The sequence below is a fragment of the Malus domestica genome, chromosome 06, assembly GCF_042453785.1.
Source record: "Malus domestica chromosome 06, GDT2T_hap1".
Classification (NCBI taxonomy): Eukaryota; Viridiplantae; Streptophyta; class Magnoliopsida; order Rosales; family Rosaceae; genus Malus; species Malus domestica.
Genome location: NC_091666.1, coordinates 24,029,784 through 24,040,191, shown reverse-complemented (window position 1 = coordinate 24,040,191; position 10,408 = coordinate 24,029,784). Strand labels below are relative to the sequence as shown.

At 40.7% G+C, this 10,408-nt stretch overlaps 2 protein-coding genes and 1 long non-coding RNA gene across 3 annotated transcripts; 2 read left to right on the top strand and 1 right to left on the bottom strand.

Annotated features, from left to right (window-relative positions):
- On the top strand, window positions 1-3,812 carry LOC103400671 (protein KINESIN LIGHT CHAIN-RELATED 1-like). Its single transcript, XM_008339339.4, has 3 exons — window positions 1-971; window positions 1,834-2,742; window positions 3,279-3,812. Exons 1-3 carry the CDS (start codon window positions 325-327, stop codon window positions 3,517-3,519), a joined length of 1,797 nt encoding a protein of 598 aa, XP_008337561.3. The 5' UTR covers window positions 1-324; the 3' UTR covers window positions 3,520-3,812.
- Window positions 3,813-3,880: 68 nt separating this feature from the next.
- Window positions 3,881-4,476, bottom strand: LOC139197200 (uncharacterized). The gene is made up of 2 exons (XR_011582342.1): window positions 4,358-4,476; window positions 3,881-4,202 (listed from the first exon to the last, which is right to left on the bottom strand). It is a non-coding gene; the product is annotated as an uncharacterized lncRNA (long non-coding RNA).
- Window positions 4,477-9,066: 4,590 nt separating this feature from the next.
- LOC139196888 (uncharacterized) lies at window positions 9,067-10,065 on the top strand. The gene is made up of 2 exons (XM_070823240.1): window positions 9,067-9,607; window positions 9,917-10,065. The coding sequence occupies exons 1-2, from the start codon at window positions 9,067-9,069 to the stop codon at window positions 10,063-10,065; spliced, it is 690 nt and encodes a 229-aa protein (XP_070679341.1).
- The last annotated feature ends 343 nt before the right edge of the window (window positions 10,066-10,408 follow it).

Sequence of the window (10,408 nt, the reverse complement as noted above, 5' to 3'; positions counted from 1 at the left end):
AGTCTGAAACCAACAGACCAACCACCTCCTTCACGCTTTTGCCAGCACTGTCTGGAGAGACATCTCATCTACTTCTCTTGCAAATATCCAGTCCCCCCCCCCCCCCCCCCCGTCCTCTCTCTCTCTATCTCTCTCCTCACTTTCTCTCTCTAAACCCCTAATCACATCACTCCCAGATTAATTAATTAATCACCCACTCTCTCAGTTTGTTGGGCGTGGTGGCCAGTTCTAATCCGCGATTAACTTAATTACCTCCCACTTAATCAAATCCCAGTTCTCTCTGCATTTTTCACAATCGCTTCTTCTTCTTCTTCTTCAGCGAGGATGCCGGGTTTAGTCTCCGTCAAAACCCCGCCCGACTCCGCCCCGATCCGAATCACGGTCCCGGATCCCCAGCCCCAAAGATCCGAACCCGCCCCGGTTTCCAAAACCCCTTCGCCCCACACTAAAAAACCGCCGTCCCCGTCCCCTTCCCGCTCCAAACCCTCGCCCGCCCGATCCAAAAAACCTCAACCCGTTTCACCGGACCCGATTCTTGCCGATGCCTCCCTCGACAACCCGGATCTCGGCCCGTTTCTGCTCAAGCTGGCTCGCGACACCATCGCCTCGGGGGAAGGACCGAACAAAGCGTTGGAGTATGCGGTCCGGGCGTCAAAGTCGTTCGAGCGGTGCGCGGTGGATGGCGAGCCGAGTCTGGACCTGGCAATGAGCTTGCACGTGCTGGCGGCGATTTACTGTAGCTTGGGCCGGTTCGAGGAGGCGGTTCCGGTTCTGGACCGGGCGATTCGGGTGCCAGAGATCGGAAGAGGTGCGGATCACGCGCTCGCTGCGTTCTCTGGGCACATGCAGCTCGGGGACACGTATTCAATGCTGGGTCAGGTGGACCGGTCCATTGAATGCTATGAGGAGGGATTGAAGATCCAGATCGAGGCCTTGGGCGACACTGATCCCAGAGTTGGCGAGACTTGCAGGTCTGATTTCTCTGCTCTTTTAAATTACTATGGGATCAGTTTAATTGTGTGACTGTGTGTAGCAATTGATAAGGTGGGAACGTTTTTGTTTTGAATTTTGAATAAAACCGCCATCGTTTCGCCTAACAAAAATGGTGAATCAACATCGTTTTTTGTTTCTTGTAGATGTAATATTAATGCTTGTTTGTTTGTGATTCTATATTAGATAGCCAAATTTGGAGAATTTATTAGTGTTTTATGCGAGTAATTTATGCAGCCAGCTGAAAGTTTGGGTCTTGAATTGCGAACACAATCAAATTTGATCAGAGGTGAAGGAAATAAAGATGATTAGGCTTTACTTAAATTGGGTTGTGTTCGAGCAATTTTATCGATCGGTTGACTGTAACTTGAGGTTAGGAAGTGGTTAAGTTCGTTGCACGATTGACATTGGTGTTTAGGTTTGTCAAACTCATTTTCCAAATTGATAAATTTTGAATAAATTTGCATGTAATGTGGGGTGTTGGTGCAAGTATGAGCTGAATTTGGCGGGACAGTACATGCCTTCCTTTTCCTAAAAGCTTTAGGTTGAAAAATGTGGGATACTTGGCATGAAGGTCGACTTACATGGTATTTGTTGTTCTAGCTATCTACCCTGGTTGGCATGGAAAATGCTTAACTCGGTTTTTGTGAAATCAGATACCATTTAAAGAATGCAGTGATTTCAACCTCGTATTTATTACATACAGTTGTGTGTTCTGTCTGCTTCCGGGGATGCAGGACGTGTCTTATATCTTTCTCTTTTTTGATAATGGACTAATTTTAATTATAGTTTGAAAGAAAGTTAGAGTTACCTTATTTAAGTTGACTGGTGTTGGATATGCAGATATTTAGCTGAGGCACATGTCCAAGCAATGCAGTTTGATAGAGCAGAAGAATTGTGCAAGAAAACCCTTGAAATTCACCGTGCTCATAGTGAACCAGCATCTCTTGAAGAGTCAGCTGACCGCCGGCTGATGGCTCTCATATGCGAGGCAAAGGGAGATTATGAATCAGCACTTGAGCACCTTGTCCTTGCCAGCATGGCAATGATTGCAAATGGGCTAGACAATGAGGTTGCTGCTATTGATGTCAGCATAGGCAACATTTATATGTCTCTTTGTCGCTTTGATGAGGCTGTCTTCTCCTATCAGAAGGCACTCACCGTTTTAAAGGCATCAAAGGGCGACAACCACCCTTCTGTTGCCTCTGTGTTTGTACGCCTTGCTGACCTATATCATAGGACTGGAAAGCTCCGGGAGTCCAAATCATACTGTGAGAATGCCCTGAGGATATATGTGAAACCTGTGCCTGGAACAACATCAGAAGAGATTTCTGGTGGATTGACTGAAATTTCAGCCATTTATGAATCAATGGATGAGCCCGGGGAGGCACTTAAGTTATTGCAGAAAGCAATGAAGTTGTTAGAGGATAAACCAGGACAGCAAAGCACAATTGCTGGAATAGAAGCGCGGATGGGAGTGATGTTTTGCATGCTTGGGAGATATGAAGAAGCAAGGAACTCTTTTGAAAGCGCTGTAACAAAACTTAGAGCTAGTGGAGAGAAGAAGTCACCCTTCTTTGGGGTTGTATTGAACCAGATGGGTTTGGCTTGTGTTCAATTGTTCAAGATAGATGAGGCTGCTGAGTTGTTTGAAGAAGCGAGACGGATATTAGAACAAGAGTGTGGTCCTTGTCATCAGGATACTCTTGGAGTATATAGCAATCTTGCAGCAACCTATGATGCTATGGGGAGGTAATATATTGAGTACTCAGCTTACATTTCTTTCTCACTATAGTACCGTGTTTCTCATTTGCTTCAACCTTCTATGCAAAAACTCATTGTTTTCTATATGGCTTGGCCCTTTGCGGCCCATCTCTTACTAATTAGAAAAGTGTACGACCCTTGTAGCCAGCAAACTTGAATGTCCACTAAAATTGGAAATAGTTGCGAGGTTCCCTACATGTCCTACAAGGACATATTCCATAGTCCAGACTCTAGTTCTCTCTTGTTGACTCACCTTGAACGAGCTTTTTATTTCTTTAACTGTCCAGCATTGCAGTCAATGCATGTTTTCCAGGTTTACATAATTTGCATGAGTCTGGCAACAGATTTTTATTCCTTTTTTGCTTTTATATATTAATCAAAGTTCACGATGTGTGTTTACGGAGAATGCTCTACTGATAATTGTAGCCGGTTCTGGTACACTGTCTAGTACTTGAAGCAAGAACTTGATTATTATGACTCAATTATCAAGTTTTCAACGAATTGTATTCTGGATTCTATTTCAGAGTTGAAGATGCGATTGAAATTCTGGAGTATGTCCTTAAATTGCGAGAAGAAAAGCTTGGAATTGCAAATCCGGATTTTGAAGATGAGAAGAGAAGGCTATCCGAGCTTCTAAAAGAAGCCGGTAGGACCCGAGACAGAAAAGCAAAGTCACTGGAAAACCTCATCGACACAAACTCGACCACGAAGAAGACAAAGAAAGAGGGGACAAAGAGGTGGGGTGGCTTGAGTTTCAAACTATGAAGGAAAAAACAGCGAAAGATTTATCCACAAAGAAGAAAAAGATGTCCACTTTCACTGCATTTCTTTCTGCTCTGCTGCACTTGCACATTCTGTAACATAGAAAAGCATGTATAGGTTTGAAGTTCTAATTTGGCGAGGTTTTCTGTTTCTCGAGTTTTCGAATTTCTTGTTCTTATTATTCTTTTTTCCTTTGATAATGTTTTATTGATTTGCTGCATTGTGAGCTTGAAGCTGGTTACTGAAAAGAAAAATATGCATTTGAGTGAATAAAATTCACATGTATGTTTTGCCCCCTTCTCTGTCTTTGATTTCCTTGCATTTTTCTACCATCTCACTACTCTCTGCGAATTAAAGAACATGATTGTGAAATTTTTGTACCCCAAGAGAGACCTGTCGATTGATTCAGTCAGTACTTTGTACAACAAGATCCAATTACAAAGAAGCACAAAACATAAGTTGAGGCCCAGAGCTAGAAACAAACGAACGGAAAAACCGAGCGCTGCCGCAACAGTACCCCACGACCAGCACGAAACACCACCACCAAAGAGCGCTGGAAACCCAACCAAACAGCACCGTAGAGATGGAAAGAAAGAAGACCCCGTCATCCAGCAGAGAGCATCTCGCCGATCGCAGCCACCAAGTGAGAGAAACCATAGAAGCTAGTGGGAGTACCACAAGCAACACTGCCAATAAAAGCAGACAAGAGAAAGGTGGTTAGGCATGAATGATTAACTACCAACTTGAATAATTAAAGTATAAAATGCTAAATCCTAATGAGCTTTTCGTGTGCAAAACTTTAACACACATTCTTGCTCTCTTCCCTACTAATTTGTAATACCTTAATTGAGGGAGGACATCACTTAATTATTGTTGTTGCCCATGATTTTGCCAGGAAACTCCAACTCATATTGTCTCTCAATTTGCTTAAGAATCTGGTCTCTATTATTTTTAATGAACCATATTCTCTCTTTATAATTGACAAGAAATAAAATACGCTTGCAATATTAGTTTTCTAGGAAATGGCCGACCCATCGAATGGCAATGGTGGATAGACCTCGAAAAATTTCCCTATCCGATCCGATTTTGCCCACCCATCAGTTGTTTAAGGCAAGGTGGCCCAGGGCTGCAAGCTTTTTCGGCCTTTCACCTTCATTTCAAACCCATTTTACACAAATTCACCCGTTTCTGTCAAATTTCTTCATTTCAACTTCCTTCTTCAATCCCTTCGGAGTCACCGTTACTAAAACCCACCCACCTACAAGAAAACTTAAGCAAAAGTACCACACCAAGTTTTTTATACCTCGTTCACCCAAAGAAAATTTCCTAAGCGCGCCATGTCTCTATGTCAAGTACAGTTCTTTGAGGAATTAATGGTTGGTATGAGAGCGTAATAGGTTCATGGCAAACCAACTAAAGCAAAGATTTTGCTTTAATGTGACAAAAGGAGAATAGTTAAAGACACATTAAGGAATGCAAGGTTCTCATTAATTAGTAAAGCAGATTTGGTACATAAATTTGGTGATAACTTTGACGAGCCTAGCATTACTGAATAAGAATTAGCTATCAATACTTTGACAGATGAGCCTAGAGCATTTGGTAAACAGATTCGGTGAAGTTTGACATACGAGCTTAGAATTATTGCTCAAGTACTATATAAATCAACATAGTGAGATATGTAAAGAGAAATATGCATTCCTAATTAGAAATTTAAAAAGATAATGAGCTAGGAACAAAAAGATAGTGATTAGAAGATCAGAATGTACTTAGTTCTCTCATGCACTACATATATAAGGCAGTGGAAGCATCCACATGTGTAGAAGAATAGTATATATAAATCTGGGGTATTGAAATTTGCCAATTTCTTTCTCCCTTTTTATTGGTTTTGTAATAATTTTCAGCCCTACATTGTGTGTTCTTGTAGTCGTATCATATCCGTAACCTTGTTCACGCATGTCATGTTAGAAGAATCCATGGATGTTATAGTCCTTATCAGAATTCGATTCATCAGACAGATAGATATGTACATCGTTAATTCCCTAGAGGAAAGGAACAGGTTCACTCCCTAACTCGCTTGCCTAATATGCTACCCTCGAAATATCTGCCTCTCCATTGATTTGAACACTGCCTGTTTCTTGATAGAGACCCGATTCTCCTGCCACTAGTTGGTGTCTCACTTGTGTTGTGGCTGAATTAACTACTGGTCTCCATCATGAGCAGGTTTATTTTGGATGTATTGCCATAATGCAAATTAAACGAGTCTATCAGAGCAAAAAGATTGAGAAAAACTTAGGGAGGAGATTCCCATGCTACGTGACAGAGGTGCTTTAAGTCGGTGAGGCTAGGAAGGCTGATTTCACTGATCATTCCTTCTGCTACGTGACAGTGAGTGATACGGTCATGTTTATGTTGGATATTATATCTTTTTGTTGCAAAATGGAAAACAATTAGTGATAAATTATAGTTATCCATTCATTCTGAATAGGTATTGTTCTAAATGTAAATTCTAATGGCTTGTTTGAACATGTTTCTCTAAAAAACACATAAGCTCGTAAGCGTTATAATAATAATAATAATAATAATAATAATAATTATCATCATCATCGAAGTATTTCCTAAAAAGCAGTTTGTCAAACATCACTTTTAATTATTTAAAATTTCTCTGACCTCTATTCTAATTAATAATCTTTAACTATCAATAGTATATAACAACAAAGGTAAGCTTGTAGCAAAAGATGAACAATGATCTTGTTTCTTCAAAATTGGCTAGTTGTTACGGACTTTAGGACTTTAAATAACTAGTGAGTCATATCCATCACATTTCTTTTCCATCAGTTTTGGTTTTGGCCAAAGTACGCAGTCCCAGCTTAAGCCAGTGGTTTTTGGGTTTAACAAGTAACTTCTGGTTTTCAACTAGATAACCAAAGTATGTAGTCCCAGCTTAAGCCAATGGTTTTTAGGTTTAACAATTAATTTCTGGTTTTCAACTAATTAACTTAGCAGTTGGATCAGGAAACTTGGCAATACTAAGGAGTGCATGAAATTATAATTAAAATAAAGAAAAAGAGAAAGAGCAGTGTCTAAAGATATCTCAAGGTGCCGACAAACAGAAGGTGTGCTGAAAGTCATAAAGGGTTTTCATGAACCGAAAATCTACTTCTATATAATATCAAAACATGCATTAATCGACACTAAAATATTAGCATGAGAAGGGAGAGCAGAACTACATATTAGTGCATTTTCCATGTTTTTACACGTGGCCATCTCTTTTTGAATGGTTTGAGATGAAGAGAATCGTATGAATGTTGAGAAATATTCATGCAAATCGGCCCTAAACATAGGCCATTAGGCTCGTCTTTTAAAAATTAAGCAGACCAATCGTTAATTTTCAGAAAAACAAATAAAATTCATTAATTGAAAATAAAAAAGTAACACGGTCCATTTATTTTGATTAATAATTAAGTGTAATGCTAGGGGATTTTTTTTTTAGACTAAATTTCAGAGAAAATTTTCAATGTGACGGTAACACGACTCAGAACACCAAGTATCATAATACAATTGGTTGAATTTTTTTCTTTCAAGTTTCTAACCAATTTTGTTTTACAATTGATGTGTTGAGCCGTGTTTCCGATACCAAAAAAAAAAAAAAAAAAATCTCTCCTGAATTTGTAAACCATACAACATGGTTTTTGATCAGATGGAGGCTACAACACTGAAGTCTTTGAGGGTCTTCCTCATGGGAAGGGTCCTTTCACGCAAAGCAGTGAATAAGGAAGCCTTTAAACGACAGATGATAAATCTTTGGCGTCCTAAAGCGAATTGGTGGTGACGGATTTAGAGGATAATCGGTTTGCTTTCAGATTCAATTCCATGCAGGAACGTACCATTATTCTTCGTAGAGGACCATGGCTGTATAACAAACAGTACTTGTTGTTGCTTGGAGAGGCAAATATGTTGGCATACCTTGCTCGGATTCCTTTGCACTTTTAGGAATTTTGGGTGCAGTTTAAGGGGTTACCCATATGCTACATGACTCAACATATGGGGGAATTTTTAGGAAATATATTGGGAGAGTACATCCTCACAGATCAAAGTTGCAAGGATGAATTATTTGGTAGCATTCTTCGTGTGCGGGTGCGACTGGACGTAAGGAATCCGTTGCGAAGGTTTGTGAATATACAATTGGATGGCAGGCAAATGCAAATTGATGGTAGGTATGAGAAATTACCTCTCACATGCTTTTTGTGCGAAATGATGGACCATGTTGAAGCCCAATGTGAGTGTTATGAAGGAAAAGTTCTAGATGATAAGGCTAAATTGTATGGTTGTTGGTTCCAACTGGACGTGCTGGATAAAGATTATCGACACCCCATACGAAGACTGTTTGGTTTAGATGTGGAGGGTGGCTGGGTAATGAAGGCTCCACTGTTGGAGGAGGTTGATGTCTCAATAAAAGTGGAAGAAGGCGATTCGATGGAGACGAGGGCAGTGGGACAAGGAACTTCTTCAATCCCTGATTTGAATGGGGCCGTAGGAGAACAAGATAGTGGAGGATACCGGTTGGCAGTGGTACCCTTCATGCCAAGGGCATTGGGTAGACAACTCCAAGATATGTTGGAGGATGGGAGGGAGGGCTTAGTGACAGAGATGAGGCAACCATTACGGCTGTTTGGGACTGCGATTGAACTAAGCCTAAGAGGCGAGGGAGGAAATCAAGAGATGCAGGGGATTGATGATGAGACCATTGCTTTAACCTTGGCGAGTGGGGTTAATGGTGAGGTTACGATGGTAGGAGGTGACTCTCCTAGGTCCATTGATTCAGACCCTTTTAATTTAGCTCCGTTTATTTTTGGCATGGGAACAGTGCCTAATGATAGCTTGAGAGGGAAAGTCTCTAATACCTATAAAAAGAGGCAGTCTAAAACCCGACGTTTTGTTCCACCGGAGTGAGGCAACTTTGATGCTACGATCTTATTCGTCAAACCATATTGACTTGGAGGTTGGAGGAACAGGAGATGATACTCATTGGCAACTTACTTTCTTTTATGGCTTTCCAGCGAAATCAGATAGACATAAATCATGGAGTTTGCTTCAAAGGCTGAGTGAAAGTTCGGATCTACTGTGGTGTTGCATAGGAGATTTCAATGAAATTTTGTGTGTCGAGGAATAGGAAAGAGGTGATGTAAGAAATGACCGGCAAATATAAGGGTTTTAGAATGCATTAGCAAGTTGCCAGTTACAAGATTTGGGGTATATTGGAAATAAATTTACTTGGGTGACTACCAGATATGGGGGAATCAAAGTAAGATTAGACAAAGTTGTAGCGTCACAAAAGTGGGTGGATGTGTTTTCGGGGCTTCGAGTCTCTCATTTGAAACCGAATTTGTCGGACCATATACCTATATAATGCTGGAATCGGTGCCTAAGAACAAAGTTAGATTCAAAAAAACCTTCCGTTATGAGGAAGGGTGGTCGATGGAGGAGGGCTATATAGTGGTGGTACAACAAGCTTAGGCAACAGAGTTCTATGGTTCACCAATGTTTCGAGTCATGGAGAAGATTAAGGTGACAAGATTACAGTTGGCTAATTGGGCAAAAACAACAAAAAGATCAATTCCGGGGGAAATCTCAGAAACGAAGGATAAGTTGAATGTTTTATTTAGGAAGCCTTTTACTGAAACCACTATTGCACAACAACATGAATTAAACACTCGGTTGCAAGCTTTCTTAACACATGAAGAAGCGTTTTGGAGGCAGAGGTCCAAGGAAAATTGGTTAAAGCTTTGGGATCAAATTACAAAAAAATTTCACCAGAAGGCTAATCGAAGACAACGTAGGAATGTTTTGCCGGGGTTGTATGATGAGGCAGGGGTGTGGCATGTAGACAAGAGGGGCATGGAGACGGTGATTGTTGATTACTTCACGAAATTGTTTGATTCTCAAGGTGCGACGGATGTGTCTGAAATCATGTGGATGGTCACACCCAAAGTCACGGCTGTGATGAACCAGGAGCTTTTTCGACAGATTTCTAATAAGGAAATTAAAGGGGCTTTGTTTCAAATGCATCCAACTAAAGCTCCGGGGCCTGACGGTTTGTCACCGGGTTTTTATCAGAAGCATTGGGAGACGGTCGGCCAAGATGTGTGTGATGGGGTAAGGCATATTCTTTCATCGGGTCATATGCTTAATAAAATCAAATATACCCATGTCACTTTGATTCCAAAGAAAGTGGATCCCTCAGCAATGATTGAACTTAGGCCGATTAGTCTTTGTAATGTGATTTATAAGATATGCTCAAAGGTTTTTACTAACCGTCTGAAGGCCATTCCTCTGGAAATTATATAACCATCGCAAAATGCCTTTATACTGGGAAGTCTAATTTCTGATAATTGTTTGGTAGCCTCCGAGATTGCTCATTATATGCATAGGAAGAATAATGGATGGAATGGGGTGATTGCGTTGAAGTTAGATATCAGTAAAGCCTATGATCGTATTGAATGGAGTTTCTTGGAGCAGATTATGATAATGTTGGGTTTCGCGGAGGAATGAATACAATGGATAATGATGTGTGTGTCTACGGTTTCTTATTTGTTCAAAATGAATGGGGAGCCTGTGGGGTTAGTGTATCTGAAATGGGGAATTCGTCAAGGAGATCCCCTTTCACCCTTTCTATTTGTCTTATGTATGGAGGGATGATCAACATTATTTGATTCTTGGGAAGCACAAGGTCGTATTTAGGGGGCCTAGGTATGTAAAGGGGCTCCAAGTGTTCATCATTTGTTATTTGCGGATGATAGCTTTATTTTTTCCAAGAGTTCTTTGCAGGAGTGTTTGCAGGTGAAAGAATTATTGTGCACATATGAAAGGGCATCTGGGCAAGCGGTTAATCTTT